This window comes from Schistocerca americana, chromosome 11 (assembly GCF_021461395.2).
Source record: "Schistocerca americana isolate TAMUIC-IGC-003095 chromosome 11, iqSchAmer2.1, whole genome shotgun sequence".
NCBI classification, from domain to species: Eukaryota; Metazoa; Arthropoda; class Insecta; order Orthoptera; family Acrididae; genus Schistocerca; species Schistocerca americana.
In genome coordinates, this window is record NC_060129.1 from 118,697,955 (window position 1) to 118,722,195 (window position 24,241).

At 40.7% G+C, this 24,241-nt stretch overlaps 1 protein-coding gene across 1 annotated transcript in view; it reads right to left on the reverse strand.

Moving 5' to 3' along the window:
• LOC124553353 (zinc finger protein 708-like) overlaps positions 1-24,241 on the reverse strand; it is a 103,287-nt gene that overhangs the window by 25,457 nt on the left and 53,589 nt on the right. The window contains exon 7 of the mRNA XM_047127227.1: positions 9,052-9,089. Within this exon, the coding sequence (XP_046983183.1) occupies positions 9,052-9,089 (38 nt within the window). The remainder of the gene's footprint in view (positions 1-9,051; positions 9,090-24,241) is intronic.

Genomic DNA, 24,241 nt, shown 5'->3' on the forward strand with positions numbered 1-24,241 from the left:
ACCTTAAGCGTAGAAAAAACTTTCTGTAGTGAATGTTATCATTAGACGTCAAGCCTGTTATGATTTCCTGTGGCAAGAAAGTGCTGCTAAGCAAGTGGACATTACCCCAAGCGAAAAATTTGCTGTAGTTATCATCTGCTCTACAGTACACAGTGAAACCTTAATACACTGGGGCGACAAAAGTCAAGGAATAGTGATATGCACATATAGAGCTGGCAGAAGTAACACGTACAAAAGGAATAAAACGGCAGTCCATTGGCGGAGCTGTTATTTGTACTCATGTCATTCATTTGAAAAGGTTTCCAATGTGATTATGGCTGAACTACAGGAATTACCAGACTCCGAATGCACAATGATAGTTGGAGCTAGAAGCATGGGACATTCCATTTCAGAAATCTTTACAGAATTCAATATTACGAGATTCACAGTGTCAAGAGTGGCCGAAAATACCAAATTTCAGGCATTACCTCTCACCACAGACAATGCTGTGGCAGACTGCCTTCACTTAATGACCCAGAGCAGTGGTGTTTGCATAGAGTTGTCAGTACTGACAGACAAGCAACATTGCGATAAATAACCGCAGAAATCAATGTGGGGCATGGGACGAATGTAGCCATTACAACAGTAATTAAGAAGCTATGGCAGCAGACGATTGATGCGAGAGCCTTTTCTAACATCACAGCATCACCTGTAGTGCGTCTCCTGGGCTCGTGAGCATATTGTTGGACCCTAGATGACTGGAGAACTGTGGCTTGGTAAGATGATGGTAGGGATCGAGTGTGGTGCAGACCCAATGAGCCATGGACCTAAGAGGTCAACAAAGCACTGTGCAAGTTGGTGGTGACTCCAGAATGGTGTGGGCTGTGCTCTCATAGAACGGACTGGGTCCTCTGGTCCAACTGAACTGATTGTTAACTGGAAATTTCAGTCATTCATGGAGTCCATGTTCCCAAACAATATCAGAATTTTTTAAGGCTGACATTGTGCCATGTCAATGTGCCACAACTGCTTGCAGCTGATTTGAAGACCATTCCGAACAATTTGGGCAAATGATTTGGCCATGCAGATCACATGACATGAATCCCAACAAACATTTATGGAACGTAACAGAAATGTCAGTTTGTGCACGAAATGTTACATCGGCAACATTTTCGCAGTTTAAGATGGCTCAATATTTGTGCAGGGGACTTCCAATAACCTGTTCAGTCTATGTTACGTCGAGTTGATGCTCTGTCCTGGGCAGAAGGAGGTCTGATACGATATTAGGAGGTATACCATGACTTTTGTCACCTCAGTGTAGATTACGAACGTAAGTCTCAAGGTGGAGAGCAAATTTCGTCTCGTGGGTGTATGAGGAGGAAGTTGTACGCGGCTGTGGAGCAATTTAGATGCCTAATCAGCAACTAGTTAGTTAGTTGATTGCATGTTTCACTGATCAATCGCACAGTATGGTAGCCGTTATGATGTGGAACATGTCGAGTGCACAAGAAATGCACATAAGAAACAAGTTTTTTTTTTTACACACACACACACACACACACACACACACACACACACACACACACACACAAAATGAAAAAACTACAAAAAACGAAACTTGTCTGGCTTGAAGGGAGAAACCAGATGGCGATATGGTTGGCCCGCTAGATGGCGCTGCCATAGACCAAACGGATATCAACTGCATTTTTTTAAATAGCAACTCCCATTTTTTATTACATATTTGTGTAGTATGTAAAGAAATATGAATGTTTTAGTTGGACCACTTTTTCCGCTTTGTGATAGATGGCGCTGTAATACTCACAAACATATGGCTCACAATTTTAGATGAACAGTTGGTAACAGGTAGGTATTTTAAATTAAAATACAGAACGTAGGTACATTTGAACATTCTATTTCAGTTGGTCCAGTGTGATACATGTACCTTTGTGAACTTATAATTTCTGAGAATGCATGCTGTTACAGCGTGATTACCTGTAAATACCACATTAATGCAATAAATGCTCAAAATTATGTCCGTCAACCTCAATGCATTTGGCAATACGTGTAACGACATTCCTCTCAACAGCGAGTATTTCGCCTTCCGTTATGTACGCACATGCATTGACAATGCGCTGATGCATGTTGTCAGGCATTGTTGGTGGATCACGATACCAAATATCCTTCAACTTTCCCCACAGAAAGAAATCCAGGGACGTCAGATCCGGTGAACGTGCGGGCAACGGTATGGTGCTTCGACGATCAATCCACCAGTCATGAAATATGCTATTCAATACCGCTTCAACCGCACGCGAGCTATGTGCCGGACATCCACCATGTTGGAAATACATCGCAATTCTGTCATGCAGTGAAACATCTTGTAGTAACATCGGTAGAACATTACGTAGGAAATCAGCATACATTGCACCATTAGATTGCCATCAATAAAATGCAGGCCAATTATCCTTCCTCCCATAATGCCACACCATACATTAATCCACCAAGGTCACTGACATTCCACTTGTCGCAGCCATCGTGGATTTTCCGTTGCCCAATAGTGCATATTATGCCGGTTTATGTTACCGCTGTTGGTGAATAACGCTTCGTCGCTAAATAGAACGCATGCAAAAAATCTGTCATCATCCCGTAATTTCTCTTGTGCCCAGTGGCAGAACTGTACACAACGTTCAAAGTCGTCACCATGCAGTTCCTGGTGCGTAGAAATATGGTACGGGTGCAATCGATCTTGATGTAGCATTCTCAACACCGACGTTTTTGTGATTCCCGATTCTCGTGCAATTTGTCTGCTGCTGATGTGCGGAATAGTCGCGACAGCAGCTAAAACACCTACTTGGACATCATCATTTGTTGCAGGTTGTGGTTGACGTTTCACATGTGGCTGAACACTTCCTGTTTCCTTAAATAACGTAACTATCAGGCGAACAGTCTGGACACTTGGATGATGTCGTCCAGGATACCGAGCAGCATACATAGCACACGCCCGTTGGGCATTTTGATCACCATAGCCATACATCAACACGATATCGACCTTTTCCGCAGTTGGTAAACGGTCCATTTTAACACAGGTAATGCATCATGAAGCAAATACCGTCCGCACTGGCGGGATGTTACATGATACCACGTACTTAGAATATGTAATAAAAAATGGGGGTTGCTATTTAAAAAAAAAAAGGAGTTGATATCCGTTTGACCTATGGCAGCGCCATCTAGCGGGCCAACCATAGCGCCAACTGGTTTCCCGCTTCAAGCTGGACGAGTTTGTTTCTTTGTAGTTTTTTCGTTTGATGCTTATTTCGCAAAATATTTGGCCCAGTCACTATCAATGGATCACCCTGTATATATTTCTATTATTTACCCCATTCCCTTAAATGGCACAAAATGCATATACTATATTTAAAAATGGAGACTTAAGTGCAACCACAAGGATCACAAACACTGTGGATACTGGGGAGTAAACATACAATGTCTTTCGCTCTGAGATGGAATGTAAGTTCTGCTTTTTTCATGCAGAAGATAAACAACGATTGTGATAACTTGCAATCCTGCATTAGATTCTTGACACCAGCTTGTCTTTCTTAAGCTTCAGCCTTTAATTTCACATTGGAGACACAATTATAGGTTCTGAGTCAACAAATGCTGCATAGGTATCCTGATGCCTCTCCAGTCTGCCTTCTATTACTAAATGCAATGACAGAATTGATTCTCTGATATCTTTTCCTTTCCTGAAGCCAAACTGACCTTGATCTATTCTTTTGCAAATTATTTTGTTCAGCAATTTACTAGCATAACTTGTTAGACCAATGTTTAATAATGCTGTCTCACATCTGCATTTTGCCTAACATGATAATGGTTTATACAAAAACTTATAGTAAGTCATGCACTTCATATTTTTCTGCCACTAACTTACTTAACTTTCTACTACCTACATTTTCTACAGATTTCAGTAACTCTGAACATACCTCCTCAATTACAAGTGGCTTGTTTGAGCTCAAGTCATTTAGCAGACGATATTACTGGATCAGCTTTTTTCTCCAAATCTGTCTCATTTTGAGCCAGTTTATCTCCACAGTACACAACTGATTTATCAACAACAAAAACCTGAAAGTGCAGCTGTATATAATATTGGTAAGGGACACTCAAACAATGTGGTAGTGGTAACCAAAAACCCCGACATAGTAATAGAATGCCTCATAGCCTTGTTTCAAATATGTTTCAATTATGTAATGACTTGCACTAAATCATTACCTGCAAAGAGAAAGGAACAAAAACTGTACAGTAATGGCAACAAAGAGGAAACCATATGCGAATAAGGAACATATAGAGCAAGGATCATGGAAATGAGTGTGTGTTGCTCTGCCAACCCCTCGCCCCCCTCCCCCCCCCCCCCTCCCCCTCGTCATCCCAACACACACCACTTTAATGTCAATGACTCAAAGAATGAAAGCACATATAAGGGTTACTCACAAAAAGAAAAACTGGAAAATTCAGCAGAAAATACCGATATACCAGAAGAATGGAATACACTAAACAATGCAGTTCTGAAAGTCTTAGAAGATAATGGAGATGTACATCTACATCTACATCTACATCTACATTTATACTCCGCAAGCCACCCAACGGTGTGTGGCGGAGAGCACTTTACGTGCCACTGTCATTACCTCACTTTTCTGTTCCAGTCGTGTACGGTTCGCGGGAAGAATGACTGTCTGAAAGCCTCCGTGCGCGCTCTAATCTCTCTAATTTTACATTCGTGATCTCCTCGGGAGGTATAAGTAGGGGGAAGCAATATATTCGATACCTCATCCAGAACCGCACCCTCTCGAAACCTGGCGAGCACGCTACACTGCGATGCAGAGCGCCTCTCTTGCAGAGTCTGCCACTTGAGTTTGTTAAACATCTCCGTAACGCTATCACGGTTACCAAATACTCTGTGACTAAACACGCCGCTCTTCTTCGGATCTTCTCTATCTATTAAAAAAGATATTCACACAGCAACTGTTAAAGACTTAGGTAATTACATTGACCAAACTACGACTGACGTAAAGTGCTTTGCCCCGTTCAGTATATACCCATTCTTAACAATATATATGTTCTTTGGACTATTGTCAAGAACAATTACATTTACTGATTTATAACGAAAAGTTAATGATTTACAACAAACTGTTAGTAGAATTTTAACAACAATAAATGATGATTAATTCTGATTACATTTCTAAATATTCTCTCTCTCTCTCTCTCTCTCTCTCTCTCTCTCTCTCTCTCTCTCTCTCTCTCTCTCTCTCTCTTTCCTCCTCCTCTTCTTCTTTTTTCTTTTTTTTAAGTTACAATAACAGTACCTATCTTAAAATCATTAATTATATCTTGATTTCACATTGGATTTTATTCCCGACATTAACTGAGAGACAGTACAAAGTGCCAAAACAGAATTTCAGGGTAAAGTTCTGTTTGATAATTTCGTAGTATTAAATTGACTGAAAGTCAATTGTATTTACATCAGAATGTTCAAGAATCATTTATGAAAAATTTGATTACAAGTGATCTGATTGGTTTCTCATTATTGACATGATACATAAAGTGCACAAGCCACATTAAATGACAGATGACTGATAAATGTTCCGAAAGTCTCTTTTAAGAAGTTGAAATTTATGAATTTTACTAATTAATTATTTGTTTAATAAAAACATTGGTATTTTTCCAAACACTTCTATTGGTATGTAGTAATGCAATCACGAGAATGAAATAATAAATTTTGCTGAAATGTTTGTTAGGATGTTTATTCACATCATCAGGTTTTCTAACTAATTGTAACTTTCTTTTAGTTACAGTTAAATGACCTGAAATAATGTTAATGATGTTGATTCAGTATGTAAGTGGACCATACAGTTTAATTTGCTGATAGAAATTAAGAAAAACCATGCTTTCTAACTTTTGTCCATTACCTATTTAGACTGGATAGTATACAATCTGCTAAACTTTTAGTGTTATCATAGCATTTATTAACCACCCTATAACTAGTCCTATTACAAGCTCAACCCCAAAAATGACCACATCAATACCTCCATCCATATCAAACCTGCCAACCACCAGCAATACCTCCACTTCGACAGCTGCTACCTGTTCCATACAAAGAAGTGGCTTCTGTACAGCCTAGCCACATCCCGTGGCTGTCACACGTGTAGCAATAAATGGACCCTCTTGAAATATACCAATGGTCTTACTGTGAGCCCTTCACAGGCTGTCATTATCCTCCCAACATTGCACGGAAACAGATCTCCTGTTCCGCATCTCTCCAGTCACCTGCCACCTCCTGAAGTACCACTATCTGGGTACGAAGGAGCATTCCACTTGTGACTCAGTACTACCCAGGACTGGAGAAACTGAATTGCGTTCTCCGCCAGGTTTTCAACTACCTCTCGCCGTGCCCTTAAATCGGGAATGTCCTATACACTATCCTTCCCACCCCTTCCACAGTGGTGTTCCACTACCGCTGAACATACACTATATCCTTGTTCGTGCCTACACAGTGCCTATTCCTGACCCCCTTGTAGTCCAGTCTGATCACAAGCATAACCTAGCCCATCAGAGAGAGGGCTATGTGTGAAACCGGTCGTTTGATCCACACGCTGAGCTGAAACCACAGCATTACATTCTATATGGGCACGACAGCAGACAAGCTGTCTGTCTGCACGAATGGCCACTGTCAAACTGTGCTCGAGGAACAGCTGGACCACATGGTTTCTGAGCACGCCACCCAACACGCGGTTCTTCATTTTAATGACTGCACTCAGCCTGTGCTGTCTGGATCCTTCCTGTCAACACCAGCTTTTCTTAATTGCACACCTGGGAACTCCCTCTGCAATATATCCTACATTTCCGTAACCCTCATGGCTTCACCCTTCATTAGTCATTGTCCTTCACCCTCCTGTCCCCTTCCATGCTCACATTCTAGCACTACAGAGCCCTCTATTCCACCAACGCACCCACACTCTTCTTACTTCTCTCCTTTTCTGTTCCTCTGCCCACCCTCCATCTAACTTCCGAGCTGCATCTGGGTGCTCTACCTCTCCCCACATTGTCTCTGAAAGCACCCACAAGCAGCACTATGCCGCCCCCCACCCATACACTGCTATCGCTTCCCTCCCTCCCCACCCCCGTCTCCTTGCCTCCGCCCCCCCCCCCCCCCCCCCGTAGCTCACAATCTGGCCTTGGCAGCCAGAGACTGGTCGCGCGCTTGTGTGTGTGTCTGTGTGTGTGTGTGTAATTTGGATGAAGGCCTTACTTGCCTAGCAGTCATCTTGTCATGCTTATCTGTGAATAAACATCTTGGTTATATGGTGAGTGACCATCTATCCTTCTCATAATATTGTCATTACTCCATCCTGGATTTTACATTGTTTAAAAGACAAATAGCCAGACAGGTGTGGTTCCTATGCCGAACGCTGTGCATGTGGTGTGCAAGCTATGGGGACTGGCATCAATCCAGGGGCCAATAACAGTGAACATAATTAGTCAAGTGATTTTTGAAGCAGAAGTTGAAAAAAACAGTGTCTTCAGTGACACGGCTATGACAAAGGCACAATTGAAAAGTACCGGTTCTCTTGTGGCATTCAGAGCAAGTGACAGTGAACAATTAGATGAAGTTGTGTTTGATGGTGTGTTCTATAGTTGTCAACATTATTAATGTATATACATAAATATGTTTTGTTAAGCTACCATTACGTTTACTTAATTCATGCTTTCAACCAATTCTCCATAAACTTAAGGTACTTTTTGAGATACAGCTTTCTTCAAAATGCAAAATAAATATGTTGCAAAAATATTACAAACAGTGCTGAAAACTGTTTGCAATAAACACGTGTTGCAAACTTGAGTGTGCACATCACTTTACACCTCTCCCAATCCCCATTTCATATGTTTGCTAAGGAACAATCAGCGCTATCAAGGTTGTAGAGTTCCTTCATCAGTTTCCTGCCCTTCCAGTCTACACCAACATCCCATAAGCTCATCAGGAGCATATTCCACTTTACTATGTCAAAAGCTTTTTCTCAGTTGACTATACTAATATACTTATACTTGTTAGCTTCCATCATTCTTTGTCCAATCATCCCCAGTATCCAGTAGCACCTTGTTTCATCCATTTCTGAATCCAGATTGATAACCCCTCATCTTTTCCTCAGTTTTTCTTTCTTTCTTTTTTGAAATTCTGTGAACATGTAGTTATACAGGACTTTTGTAATGTGGCGTTTAAAACTGCTGTATAATCTTTGCACTCCTTGGTGTTTTATTTGTATGGTAGGTACAGCAGAAAAGTTTTAACTAGGTCTTTAGCCCAAATGCCCTTGTTGTATATCATATAGATAAGGTTGATCAGTCTGGGTATTGTGGTATCACCCAAGAGCTCCAGCTGGTATTTTATCATAGCCCATTGCTTTCCTCTGTCTGAGATCTTTAATGGCCTTCTCACATCTCAATATCTTTGCTCCACAGTCCATTTCAGTTCATGCTCCAATTTCACATGCATATGATGAGATAGAGATAGAGATAGAGATAGAGAAGACGTCTCTTCTTGTAAACGGGGATGACCTGTGCCCTTTTCCAATCCTTTGGAATGCTACGCTCTTCTAGAGACCCACGGTACACCGCTGCAAGAAGGGGGGCAAGTTCCTCCACGTACTCTGTGTAAAATAGAACTGGTATCCCATCAGGTCCAGTGGCCTTTCCTCTTTTGAGCGATTTTAATTGTTTCTCTATCCCTCTGTCGTCTATTTCGATATCTACCATTTTGTCATCTGTGCGACAATCTAGAGAAGGAACTACAGTGCAGTCTTCCTCTGTGAAACAGCTTTGGAAAAAGCTATTTAGTATTTCGGCCTTTAGTCTGTCATCCTCTGTTTCAGTACCATTTTGGTCACAGAGTGTCTGGACATTTTGTTCTGAACCACCTACCGCTTTGACATAAGACCAAAATTTCTTAGGATTTTCTGCCAAGTCAGTACATAGAACCTCGTACAAAACAATAAAAGCATAAATAAATAGATAAACAGTGAAACTTACCATGTAGTATTTGATGCATATTCTGTTGAGACCATGCCCTGTAACAAGTAATGGTTGTACCATATAAATTCAAGAAGTTATGAGACACACAATAATAAACTATCACAGAAATTTGATTATTCAACAACACTGGTTATCGACAATATACAGAAAAAGTAATAAAAATTTAGTCTCTGTCAGCAGAAATTACTTGGCAGATCCAGGTTATTACTCTCAACAGTGTAGGCAGCTACAGCATCAGTCCCTTACATGTCACCATGTCCCCCAAGTACATGAAACTTGTGCTAGAAACTTTACAGTCATGAACATGTTTGGTTAAGAAATCAAAATTATGTTGCACAGAATAATTTACATTCTTTCTCACAGGACAGACTATTGTGAACACTAATAAAAAGTGATTCTCTCCCATAATGTAGCTGAACAGCACTGCCCATGACACATCTACAGTTCAGGATTTGAGAACAGATGCATTGTGTATAAACAATAATGTAATCTTGCTCATTCAGTTTAGTTATAGCAGGCAGCCCATGACTGAAGAATTCAAGGCACATAAAACAAAGAATAGCATCTCCAACCCAGATCATGAGAATTACTCAAATGTAAGGCATATGTTCATGTTATGGAAACAGAATGAAAATTTAAAAGTGCAAAAACCAAGGAGAATAATGTTGCCACCTTCAGCCCTGACAGCTGTCAACACCACACACATCCTCCAGGGCATTGTACAGTCATCTCTATATAGTGGTACTCCATCCTCTGGGGTGGCGGTGGGAGGGGGGAGTAATTGTAAAGTTCAATGAAATGCCCCACGAGTATTCATGCTCCACTAGAAAAATAGTTGTCCAGTGGTACACAATCAAGTGGATAGGCACACCACTGAGTACTGTCACTTGCTGAGAACAACCAGATATGCCAGTACGGTAGGGCCTTATGACCTGTCCACCTAGCATTACACAATCGCCAACATCAAAATCGTAGCACCATCCTTGATGTTCTTCACAAGCTTGTTACACACTTTCATCAAACTGTGCTGTCAGCAAACAAGATTGCATGAATTGGCTCAGCACTTTTGTTGCAATTTTAGCTGAAAACTTGGACTGTGGTCATTCTAGGAACTATACATACCGTATTTACTCGAATGTAAGCTGCACTCGAATCTAAGCCACACCTGAAAAATGAGACTGGAAATCAAGGAAAAAAAATTTTCCCGAATCTAAGCCGCACCTGAAATTTGAGACTCGAAATTCAAGGTGAGAGTAAAGTTTTAGGCCGCACCTCCAAATCGAAACAAAGTTGGCCCATTGTAATATGAGACACAATTTAGGACGAATGAATGACGATACAGCTACAGTAGTTTGTTTCGCGTAGTAAGCTTAGCAGTTAAGCTTTGCCAGGTAGCCATTGCTATGCGTCGGGCGCTCCGTCCATATTTATACTGGTACCCTTCCTTTTTCACGTGCTTCATCTGGTTTGGATTGATTGCTTATTTTTCTTTGATCTGATAAGTGCCATTCTCTTTGTTATAGGTGTTTACGTCACTCTAAGCTGAAAATGCATTACTGTGCTGTGTCATGCACTGTTCGTCGCATTCTGATAATCAATGTTTACGACCTGTCCCGCTCGCGGCATGGCTTGCTTTTGTGCGCTACCGCCGCTTACAATTAAAAATAGAAAAAGAGAGGAATCGTCTCATTAGCGAAACAATGGCAAGAGACTGCTATTTGTTGTTAGTTACTAACACTGCTGCTTTCTTTAACGATGATCAACAAGAACCAAATAATAGACTGTGTATGATAGAAGATGTTCTGAACGAGAGTTTAGCGAAAATTTTTCTCCGTTTGAAAATCTTTGCAGACGCCTCTTTAGTATATAACATTCTGCACAGAAATTAGTCATCTTAGATTTAAAAATCTAGTCAGTTCACGTGCTTCATTTCTGACTGTATCACTATTAGGCATAAGAATAATACGAATATAAACATGAAATGATATGTATATTCTTCCGCGTTTGCTGTTGTCTCACTCTAGTTTCGTAGTTTATTAAGCAGACAGGATTTAAATGAGATAGCAGCAAACACGAAACAATACATGGCAAAATGTTTCTATACGTATTATTCTTATGGTGAAGAGAATACTGCATGTGATTCACAATTCATAAAAGTTCCTATTAGCAACCATCTCTTCTCATAGGTAGAAAAAATTCAGAACGTAGAGTTGGCCATATTGACAAACATCCCAAAAAGTCTTGCCAGTCGGATTTTCGTAGTACAGTACATTGAAATGTTGCTACATTCGAAGATGAACAATACGGAATTTGTACTTACTTCATTGGATAATGTATGAAACTGCAGTGATCGAAACTCGGGGCGGAGAAAAAATCTCGTCTTTTATTTACTGACGCAGAGGTTTTGGCGCCAGTATTTATCTTTGTGCCTGAAAAGCATGCCTGTGAATCGCTACATATATTCGACGGCAGAAGTTAGTTGTGGCGGCACCTACCAACATTTTTCAGAACTTCCGCTTACTTTGCACTCGATTCTAAGCTGCAGGCGGTTTTTTGGATTACAAAAACCGGAAAAAAGTGTGGCTTAGATTCGAGTAAATATGGTATACAAGGTTCAGGTAAAGTGAAAGTCTGTTTCTGTTCTCCTGTAGCTTCTGGCTACAACCACTTCAGCTGCATCCAAGGGACTTGCACCTATTGACTGTGTTGCCACGACCAAATCTCCTGTATTGTGCCCAGTTGTCTTTTTATGCTCTGCTCAGACACATTAATTGCATTCAGTAATGAGCACCTGTGATTGTTTCATTTGGTTTTAACACCTCACAGTACACGACGCCGAGCTGGTCCCACCAAATGCTGAGAACGATCTCGGAGCCGTGAAAATTCAGTTTGGCTGTCGACGAGTAAGCATGGCCGGGATATCCCTATGATTATTTGCATTTCGGGTTATCGTAAAGAACCCATGTTTCGTGCCCGGTCATGATGCGATGAAGAAATCCCTTCTGTTTTTGCCTCTGAAGCAACTGTTCACCAACACACAAACACCGTTCAACGTCTCTCGGTTTCAGCTCACAAGCGATCCAAGTGGTGTAGAAAGAACAACACGTAATGTTGTCTCCGACAAAACACCGCAAGAATAGATATGTTCACGAGACTCGTGTTTGTGAAATTCAGCTTGCAGAATGCAGACAGTAAACCCATCTCCACATTTGATTTTAAGACACTGACCACATCATGTGTGTTGTTAACTTAAGAGAGATATTGAGCTAATCTTGTGAGTTTTTGAGTCGCTCTTAAGGTGTGCGTTTTAGAGGCAATGTTTACTAGATTTTCTTTTTTTTTTTGCTTTGAATGACTGTTCACATTGTATCCGTTAATACTGCTCATTCCTCTTGCAACACCCTGTACTTGTCTACAACGTGCCTTGCCAACCTGCGCCAGTGGCAGATGCTGTACTATAATCTCTCTGATCTCACTGTGTCATTTCTTGTTAAATGTGTGAGAGTGTACATTCCTACAAGAGTCAGCCAATACATTGTTGCTGCTTCTGGAGCTCCTTTTATTTATTTATTTATTTGTCCTGACAGGTTTCGCAAGTGTGGCTTTCAGTTTTGCAGTGACATTTCCATCTGTCAGCCTCCTATTCTTCATTATAATCCTATACAATGACCTTCCATCACAATCACTAAACACACACTTTTGTCCATGTAGTGACTTAACGGATTTTCTTTTTTTCTTTTTCACAGATTATGTTGCAATATCATTTTTCCCCTACTGAAAAAGTCTCATATTTTGTTACTCACTAAGAGCAGAGACCTCAAACGGTTGATAAATACAGTGAAACCCTGCTTTTACACTTTTCAAGGGACTTCAAAAAAATTGTGTAAAATGTGGGAAAATGTAAAAATGTGGGAAATAATGTTTTATGCTGTAAAAGTTATGTATAGGATAACCTCTTGCACTTTATGCATGATATATGTTCAGTCTTTTTGAGGTTATCAGGTACTGTGCCTCATCAGTTTTGTAGAAAATCTCACTCACACACACACACACACACACACACACACACACACACACACACACACACACAGGCGCGTGTGCAAACTATCACTCACATTGTTTGTTTGTGTAACATCACAAAAAATACATAGGTAAATACTGAAATACTGCACTTGACAATGAGAATAAAGTCTCAAAACATGTTTTGCTCAGCATGAATAAAATTCGTAACCAGGACTGTGTTTAAACTAAAAACATTTGAGCAACAAAAAGTGAATGATGGTATCAACTAGCACTCCAAGTGACCATACGCTGAAACATGCTAAATACGGTTCAACAAAGTTGTTACGATGATCACAAATATCACGAAACTGCGTTTGTGCAGTAGAGACAGTTTGGAAAATGTTGCAATTGGTCACGATATCTTCATTCGAACGAACCTAGTTGCTCCCACCAGCCACCACACCAACTGGAGCTTGGCAGCAGCGGGAGATACGGCTCGAATTGTTCCAATTTTTATACATTTACTGGTTCAAATCCGCTTAGTTGAGTGCCCCGTTGTCAAGAAACTTAACCATGTAATATTTGTAAACACTACTAAATGGCCAACATCACACCAGCATAATTTTTTTCCCCATAAACATTTTTTCGTAATGCGTAAATAACGGGAGAATTGTAAATATGTTGACACAAAATCAGGTGCAAATTAACATTGTGGGCGTAGGAAATTTGACGGGACCGATAAAAAATGTCGTAAATGGCGGGAAAATGTTAATTCCAGGAACGTAAAAGTGGGGTTATACTGTATAAGAGGTATTTTTGAGCACTATACTACTTCTATGTCGTCATGGTGTTTGGGGCAACAGCACTTGTGTGACACTGTCAGAATATCGGCGGGTGATAAGGTGCTGGGAGCAGATGTTCGGTGCCTAGATTCCCAGACGATACCAAAGCACTGATGCTGCTGACCATAAAATGTAACACGTGCACAGTGTCTGTATACCGGGTATGGCCTCGGAGATATGAAAGTATCTGCGAACTACAGCACGCGCTCGCAGGGCACTTTATGCAAATTGCTGGAGCGCAGAGCGAGGGAGGGGGCGGGGGCGTCCCTTCCCTACCCCTCCCCTCCTTGGCCTTGGCATGTGGTTCACATTAAGTCCTTGGAGATATGTAAGTGCTGATGCTGCTGTCAGTGAAATATGACATACACAACTGTCTCAATTGTTAAATGACACCACAGATAAAGTGCTGATGCTGACCCCAGTGAATTCCTGGCCACAAACTGCAGTGCCCTACTACTTACTGATGTAGGCTGCTTCTCCTCCAGCTTTGGTTTTTATGGATGCTTTATTATGACATCGAATAACATTTATGGTTATATCGTGGTTTGCAGTAGAATAATTTGAAAATTTTGCAATGGGGAGGTCAGGAAATACCTCATGTATACTATGTGAGATTTTCAATCTTATATTTCAACTTCATTATGAAAATGAAAACTTGGAACAATGCACGTTCTCAACCAACATTTATATTTCTATTATTCAATGGGACAAAAACAGATACCTCTCGACAGAGTATAATGATGTATTTCAGAGTCTTGTACAGTCTACTGCTCTGTGTCAAGAACATTCCCAGACACTCACAAATGTTGAGAATAACTTTAGTATCAACACTTCAGTAGGCACACACTCAGGAACAGATGAAAGTTGACACGTCCCACACTGAACACAGGGGTAATCTTACATTTCATTCATCTCTCTCAAACTCATGAACTATTAATCGTACAGAGATTAACTTGGCATTAATATCTTCTGGAAGAGTTGCAGTATGGCTTCATTTTAGTTTGGATCTTTTGGAACAAATTCACAGTTAGAAATTGCATTTCGTTGAATTAAGAGGTGGTATTACATTGTATTCATAATAGATTATATATATATATGCTCTGAAAGGGGCTACAGGTTCAAGCATATTTTAGCAGATATACACAAAACTGACAGTGACAATGAATCAATTTCTGGAAATGAGGATGAGACCAATGCTGCTGCAGATGTGACAGAGGAAGGAAGATACACAGATTGCAGATGAAGTGGACGTGAATGAATGTGAAGAAGATAATAGTATTCAGGAAACTTGTGGGCCTACCCATGTATCCAGAAATGGCCAAAACAGTATCACCTGATGTGTGCAAGTAAGCTTCCAGGAATGTAATACGTGAAACTGCACATATTCCATGTCACCTCAGACAGCAATTACAGGCAGATTTTTTATCACCAATCAGATGCTGAGTATAATAGCAACGTATACCGATAATCAACCAGAAGATAGTAAAATTCTGCACCCATATCTTCAACACCGGATTGAACTTGACTCTACAAAACTATAGGCATTCTTTGTTCTTCTAACAATAGACATAAGACACGTGGGAAAATCTTTGAGTGAATTTTGGTCAGATTAGTGCAGTTTACCCATTTTTCGAGCCACAATAATTTTCAAGATTTCTTGATATTTACACATGCCTCCAGTTCGATGATGAACTTACAAGAGAAGAAAGAAATGATGTTTCTGGATCAAAAGCTGGGCCCATATGGGCTGTGTCTGAAATGTTCATTGACACGCGCATTTTGTCTTATATCCCTAGGCGTTATGTTACAGCTGATGAGCACCTGTGTACTTTCAGGGGACAGTCTCCACTCTGTGTGTACATTCCTTCAAAATGTGTGAAGTATGGGATAAAAGTGTGGGCTACTGTAGACTGTGAGACCAGTTATCTCATAAATTCACAACTAGATATGGGGAAATCTGCTGAAGGAAGGAAAATAAATCAAAGGAAATGAGTGGTAAATGATTTAGTTGATCAACTGAGGGGAAGTGGTACGAACATTATCACTAAATCTTTTCATAAGTTTTAATTTGGAACATGAACCTCTTGCTAAGAAACTGACACTTACGGGAACTCTTCGGACCAAAGGACAAGAGATACAAAAAGAAATGTTGCCCTCAAGACAAAGATCTCCCTTATCGGCCACGTTTAGGTACACAGAATACCATTTTAGCTTCTTGTGTGTTCATATAAAACAAGTCAGTTATTTTGCTGTCCACTCCACAAACATTTCATGTAAGTGAGCATGAACACAAAAAACCTGAAATAATAATGTTGCACAATTCGATAAAGCCAGGAGTTGATACGAGAGATACAATGTCTAGACATTACTCAGTGAAATATGGAACAAGAAGGTGGGCACTTGCTGCATTTTTTGATGTAGTTGATTCAGCATGTCTCAAATACTTATGTCTTGCACTATAAATTTTTAGATGATATGAGAGGTAAAAATGTGAGAAGAGAATTCCTCTCTGAACTGGGAAAAGAACTGCTCAAACCTCACAAATTTTGTGCCCCCAATGTAGAACAACACATTCATTCAGCAATAATTTCTTCAGGTTTCAGAGATCTTCTAAAGGGCAAGCAACACGATAATCAGGATGCAGATGTTCCAATTCTGAAAAGGTGTGATTCCTGTCCAAGGTCAGAAAACTGGAAAGTGAATCAAAGTGACAAGTGTCACAAGTCTATCTGTTAAGAACATGCCAGAATAAGAGTGTTGCGCAATGAGTGTTCATCATAGATGTAGAGCGAGTAGAAGTACATTTCTAACACAATTCCTTGTATGTGAAAATGCACTTCATATTAGTAGTGACTGACAGAAAGTCATCAAGTAAAACAGAAGTAATATCTGGAGTTCCTGAAGGAAGCGTTATGGGCCCTCTGCTGTTCCCGATCTACACAAACGATTTAGGAGACAATCTGAGTAGCCCTCTTAGATTTTCTGCATATGATGCTATCATTTACCATCTTACAAAGTCATCAGATGACCAAAACAAATTGTAAAATGATTGAGACATGATCTCTGTACATTGCGAAAAGTGCCAGTTGACTCTAAATATTGAGAAGTGTGAAGACATCCACGTGAGCACCAAAAGGAATCTGATAAATTTCGATTACACGATAAATCATGCAAATCTAACATCTGTAAATTCAACTAAATACTTAGGGATTACAATAACAAATGCCTTTAAGTTGGAATGATCACTAAAACAATGTTGTGGGTAAAGCAAAACCAAAACTGTGATCTATGGGCAGAACACAGAGAAAATGCAACAGCTCTACTAAAGAGACTGTCTGCACTGCACTTTCATATCCTCTACTGCACTTTCACGTCCTCTTCTGGAATATTGCTGTGCTGTGTAGGATATGCATCAGATAGAATAGACGGAGGATATTAAAAAGTACAAAGAAGGACAGCTTGTTTTACATGAGGTTCATTCAAATAAAACCTGGTCAGGGCGTCTACCTTTGCCTCATACATAAGGAGGCACCACGTAATTGCCAGTATGGTAGAGAGAGACTACCACACACGCACCGTTTGATGTTGCGCAGCGCCAGTGTGGTTTCACCCCGAAGAGAAGGTGGGCACCCAAGTTATCGTCCACTATCAAACATACAGGTGAGTAAGCAGGGACAATGAGGAGCGATTCGATTTTTGGTGGCGGAGGGAGTTGGAGGCTGTGAAAGGTATCGACGGATGAAGGCTGTGCAGAGTGAGTACAGTTTGAGTCGTTCAAGTGTTGTGGAATGGCGCAAATGATTCCCTGAGGGGCACAAGTGACTGAAAGATGAAGCTCGTCCTGGACTGCTCTTCATGTCGTCACACCGGAAATGGCTGCGGAAGTGAATGCTTTAGTCTCGGACATCCTCAGAATCACTGTGCACGAGATCCATCGATTACTGGGTATTAGCGTGGGCACCGCCCACACCATAACGCATCAACACTTGAACTTTTGAAAAATCTGTGCACAATGGGTTCGCCACCGACTGACCACCAAACAGCGTAATACTCAAATGGCGCTGTCTTTGAGTCATCTGAAATGTTATCATGAGGAGAAAGATGACTTTCTGTTGTGTACTGTCACAGGTGATGAAACATGGTGTAACCATTTTGAACTGGAAAGCAGGTGTCAGAGCAAGCAGTGGAAACATGTGACTACACCACGTCCAAAGAAATCAAAGGTCATGCACACAGGTTCTGGTAAGGTCATGATGTGCTTTTTTTGACCACACAGGCCCACTGCTTGTCGAGTTCCTGGAACGGGGAACCACCATCAATGCCCAGCTTTATCAAGCCAGTTTACTGATCTTAGACGAGCCATGAAGTCGAAGTGCCGAGGCATGTTGTCCAGTAGCGTTACCCTCCGGCACAATGATAATACCTGCCCACACACGACCAATGTGGTGAAGATGACATTGCGGCAGTTTCGGTGGGAAATGCTGGAACATTCACCGTACAGTCCCGACCTTTCACCGTGTGACTTTCATGTGTTTGGACCTCTTAAAACAACCTACTCGCGGACATCAATTCGCAATGGATGACGAAGTGTGTGACTGGGTCCAGGCCTGGATCCGACAGCAGCCTACTGGCTTCTTCAAGGAAGAAATCGACTGGCTAGTGTCGCAATGGGATAAATGTGCCAACAGTTTTGGTGACTATTTTTGAGTGAGTGTAGTGTGTATAACTACATTTTTGAGTTAATAAAATCATTACCGTTACTTTGCACTAGTGACTGCTTTCATTTGATTGGCCCTTATACTATTGTGAAATAGGGGAGAGAGCACCACTGATTTGAAACATGAATTGGGGGGGGGGGGGGGGCAATCATTAAAACAAAGGCGTTTTCCATTGTTATGAAGTTTCAATCACCTATCTTCTCCTCAAGAGTGCGAAAATATTTTGTTGACAGCCACCTACGTAAGGAGAAACGATCATTATAATAAAATAAGAGAAATCAGAGCTCGCACAAAAAGATTTCATTCATTTTTCCCATGTGGTGTTAGAGAATAGAACAGTGCAGAAATAGCCTGAAAGTGGGTCAATGAACCCTGCCAGGCACTTAATCGTGAATTACAGAGTGATCGTGTACATACAAACAAAAATAAAACACCTACACTTTCATATTGCAAACATAGCTAGTACATAATTACAACTTACACACAACTTAATTATAGCATGCAACAATGGAGTTTTAATTTCAACAATGTGCATGAGCTCACAATAAGTCATTGCTATTTTGCGAAAATATTTTACATTTGATCGCCGTATAGTTGTTAGAATCCCTTTGAGGTCAAAAAGAGACACCACACACATGATAAGTTTCTCCAGACCTGATACTGTGCGAGGGTTAAATGCATGGTGAGGGACAAAGTCCTCATTGGTCCCACACATTTTAACAGCACATTCAATGTTGCATATTACAGGCGTCATCTTGAGAGAACATTACTACGCAATTGAGATGCTCTGCCTCTCTAATAGAGGTAAGTTTTTTTCCAGTAGGATGGCGCATCAACACTAGTCGAGAGCATCCACTGACTCTTGCATGAGGTTCTTCCTGGGCATTGGATTGGTAGATGGGAGTCCACTGGAACAGCCACCTCGGTCGCCGGATCTGACACTTCTGGACTTTTTCCTTTGGGAGCACCTCAAATCCACATTGTATACCAACATTCTAAGAACATTAACTGACCTAGAGGAAAATATCACAGTAGCCTGTACAGAAATACCAACAGCAGCGATACAGCCAAGTGTCCTACAGTGTCTGTTGCCATGTTCAGATGTGTCATGTGCAGGATGGTGGTCCCTTTCAACACCTTTAGCAGTAGAGGTATATTAACTGACCTAGAGGAAAATATCACAGTAGCCTGTACAGAAATACCAACAGCAGCGATACAGCCAAGTGTCCTACAGTGTCTGTTGCCATGTTCAGATGTGTCATGTGCAGGATGGTGGTCCCTTTCAACACCTTTAGCAGTAGAGGTATATTAACTGACCTAGAGGAAAATATCACAGTAGCCTGTACAGAAATACCAACAGCAGCGATACAGCCAAGTGTCCTACAGTGTCTGTTGCCATGTTCAGATGTGTCATGTGCAGGATGGTGGTCCCTTTCAACACCTTTAGCATTAGAGGTATGGGCGCACATCTCACCGGGGATGGCAGTATCATTGTGCTGTTAACTCTGAGGCCATCAGTGACTGATGATTTAACATTTTGTTTCTACAATTAAAGTAGATCTGTAGCACGCATTCCTCTCTTTGTATTGTTGCTACCTGCACTAATTATGACTTTGTCCTATGGGCCAAGACTTTTGAATCACCAATGAATATGCTAACATAAGTTTAATATACCAAAATAATCAATAAACCTGCACTCACTTCATGTGTGACACTAAGAAATGAACACTTACAGTATTCTCATCACGATCCACTTCAAGTGCTGCTTCTGTCTCGTTTTTAATGTTATAAGTCCATTCCGAAGATGACGGTTGACCAAAATCCTTCAAAAAAATTAAAGGCTCAAATTAAGCAACAGGAGAGGATCTGAAGTTCAGAGAGAAGTAATGGATAGTGTTTTGAGAAAAGATTACCAGATGAACTCGCACTACAGTAAAACAAGGGTAACTGATAAAATACCACTTGTGCGCAAGACTGCAGTAGGTCAATGATGTTCACAGCATTTGACAGCCGGTATATTGTCAATCATGCAACCATAATATTGGTTGCTAATGGCAACAGGGGGGGTGGGACTACAGTTATCCAATGGTGAGCACAGCATGAGGCTACAGAATGTAGTATAACTGCTAACTCGATGAGGATCTAACAACAGTGCTGCAGTGCTAGTGGTTTTGATGCAAAGCAAAGCATTGGTGACAATAAACAAAGCAAACATTGCACCTACAACAACTGTTTCGTCAGAAACGGACCCACAGAATTTTGCAGAGCAAGAAAGAAATAGCAGATGAAATACTAGCATTTTTGCAAGATGAGTCAGTGGAATGTGCAGTGTTGTATATGCTCGACTCTGCGGACAATGTACACGAGGAGTACAATGACGACGATATGTGCTTAACAAGTGTAAGTGATACTGGAACAGGTGTCAAACCATATAATTCATTATCCTTCTCAGACACGAAGCCACAAATCCCATCTCCAGTGAAATGTAATAAAGGACAATCACTGTCTAAGGAGCACATACTAAACATAAGTACGTACATGGAAGACCGTCCGCAGCATCATAAAAAAACAATATGTTCATAATCGTATTTTTTTACTACGCCACAGAATAAGACTGCAGCAATATGATCATGTAGTGCGTAAGAAAAACTGCAGATATTCAAGGGAGGGCAGGACGCACTTGTTACAAAAACTGGTGTTTGCGTGTTTCAAGAATGCTCGATACAATTTACATAATGAGCACAATAGTGATCTACTATGTGGTGCAAATCAAATTGTGCACAATATAGATAACAGTGATTTTGAGGGAAGCAGTGGATGGCTCCATAAATTCAAACACTGCTACAGAATTGGAAGACAAGGTAATGAAATTTCAAACAAAGCGTTAACTTGAGGATGCACAGCAGACTGAACAATCGGCCTGAAAATTTGTAGATGAGATAATGATATTTATCTCAGCGTTTAGGATAGAATTTGTTTTCAGCTCCGACAAATTGGAATTTGAAGAGGGAATGCATACGAATGGAACCCTGGAAATTAGTGGTACCAAGAGAGTTGTATCAAGATAATTAACATCAATGCTTCCATGGATTCACATACAATTACGTTGATTGTTAATCTGGATGGTAACTCAACTGGAAAGTTATTTATTGGGCTGCAAGAAGCTCAAGGTGCTCTAACCCCTCCAATTCTTTCACATGTGCATGATCTTGAAAGGGCAATAGGGAATATTTATATCACTGCAAGCAACAGTTGGAAAATGGGCATAATAGAACTACAATTATGGTATGAACACTGCTTTTGACCAATAGCTTGATTCCTAGTCAGCGTATAAAAATCATATTCCTTCAGAGCAAACTGTCCCTCCTGAAAAGTGTGTGACTTTACAATTCATATCACTTGGAGCCACTGGACAAGTTCAGCCTCTAGATGTTTGTTTTTTCCATGCCTATGAAACATTATTACACTATCTGCAGCTGCTCCTTAAAGGATAGCCAGTTTCGCAATAAGTTCCATGACAGACTGTTTGCCATTCAGTTGCATTTCATCAGTTCTCATCACCCCATTACACCAATAAGATTCTACATGCATTCTTTAAGAGTGGATACATAACTGAAAGTCCTGCATAGTTCATAACTCCCAGGCAGTTTGCCTTCGATTTCAAATGGCTCTGAGCACTATGGGACTCAACTGCTGAGGTCATTAGTCCCCTAGAACTTAGAACTAGTTAAACCTAACTAACCTAAGGACATCACAAACATCCATGCCCGAGGCAGGATTCGAACCTGCGACCGTAGCGGTCTTGCGGTTCCAGACTGCAGCGCCTTTAACCGCACGGCCACTTCGGCCGGCGTTTGCCTTCGATTTTGATGATGCGAACCTTTGTGATCACTGTGGGATCCTGTTTTTCATTCAGTGTTCATGATGGTTTGTTTTAGACATGGTTTGTTTTAGACATGGTTTGTTTTAGACATGGTTTGTTTTAGACATGGTTTGTTTTAGACATTTCTCGATTGTCGATGATGTCCATTTTGTGAAGTGTAATACATAGAAGATCTGTTTGAAAAACTCCAGAACATTCATAATTTCGCACCAATGGTGTGTTGGAGCAAAATGCAGTTGGCATCCCTGCATACGAGGTGCGACAATAAAGTAATGAGACAGATGTGAAAAAAAAATGTTGCTTACCGTTTTAGTCAAGTTTAGTGTTGTCTCCTTCAAAGTAGTTCCCTTCTAATTTCACACACTTTTAGCAGTGCTTCTGCCATTGATGGTAACATTTCTGGAACTCACCTTCTTTAATATCGTCCAAGAGCCTCGTCACAGCTTTTTGGACATCTTGTGACGCTTGAAAATGGTGTCTCTTGATCGCCATTTTGACTCTTGGAAATAGAAAAAAGTCGCATGGAGCAATAAAGTGGCTGTGGTAGTACTGAAATTTATTTTAAAGTTAAAAATTTCCATACTGACGGAGCAATATGGGATGGTGCATCATCATGATGCACAATCCAATTATCAGCAATGTTGACACAGACACGAAGAACTCTTCTACAAAATTTCTTTGTAGTAACATTGATTAATTGTTTTTCCAGGAGGCACCCACACTTTATGAACAATTCCCTTGGAATCAAAGAAGCACAAAAGCATGCATTTTACCTTTGACTTTGAAATGCGAGCTTTTTTTGGTCTGGGTGATCCCTTTCAGCATCATTGCGAACTTTGGCATTTTGTCTCTGAATCGTACTGAAAAAAACCAACATTCATCACCAGTGTTAATACGGCTCAACAATTCTGGATTGATTTCCGTTTGCTCTAACAGATCGGCTGCCACATTTTTCCGTGTTTCTCGCTGTTCTGGTGAGAGATTTTTGGGGGCCATTTTTGCACAAATCTTTCTCATATCATAATCCTCAGTTATTATTAGACAAACTGGTTCTTGATTGATGTTCAGTTCTTCTGCAATCATTTTCACGGATAATCTTTGATCAGATCATACGAGTTCATGCACCCTGGCCAAGTTGACATCCGTCTGTGAGGTCGATGGTCGTCCACTGCGGTCTTCATCTTCAACATTCATTCTGCCTTCACTAAACATTTTATGCCAACGAAAAACTTGACCTCTTGACATAACCTCTTCTCCAAAAGCCTTCTGAAGCTTACTGTAAGTTGTCACGTTTTCACCCAATTTAACACAAAAGGAAATGGCATACTGTCGCGCAATATTATGCAGTTCAATTTCCGTTACGAGAGACACAAACACGTGTTAACTTATTACAGCACAACTCACGACTGAGCAGTTGCATCGATGTGCTGCTTGGACTAGAAGCAGCTTATAGACCAAGGTCAAAGATATTGTGCCTAAGCAAGCCTGCTGGGTTTCCACATCTTGCAAAGAAAATCAGTCTCATTACTTTATTGTTGCACCTCATATGCCTGTGTTTAATATGTAACTGTCAGAAGTTTCATTTTTGTATGTCTCTTAGTTATTTTTCAGTGGTGTATTGAGTAGAACGTTGTGTTGCACAGTTTGTGAATTCCGAGATGGAAGAGTTAAAGGAGCAACACACCTGCTTTAAATTTTGTGTGAAACTCAAGAAAACCTTTATGAATGGTTCACATGGTTTA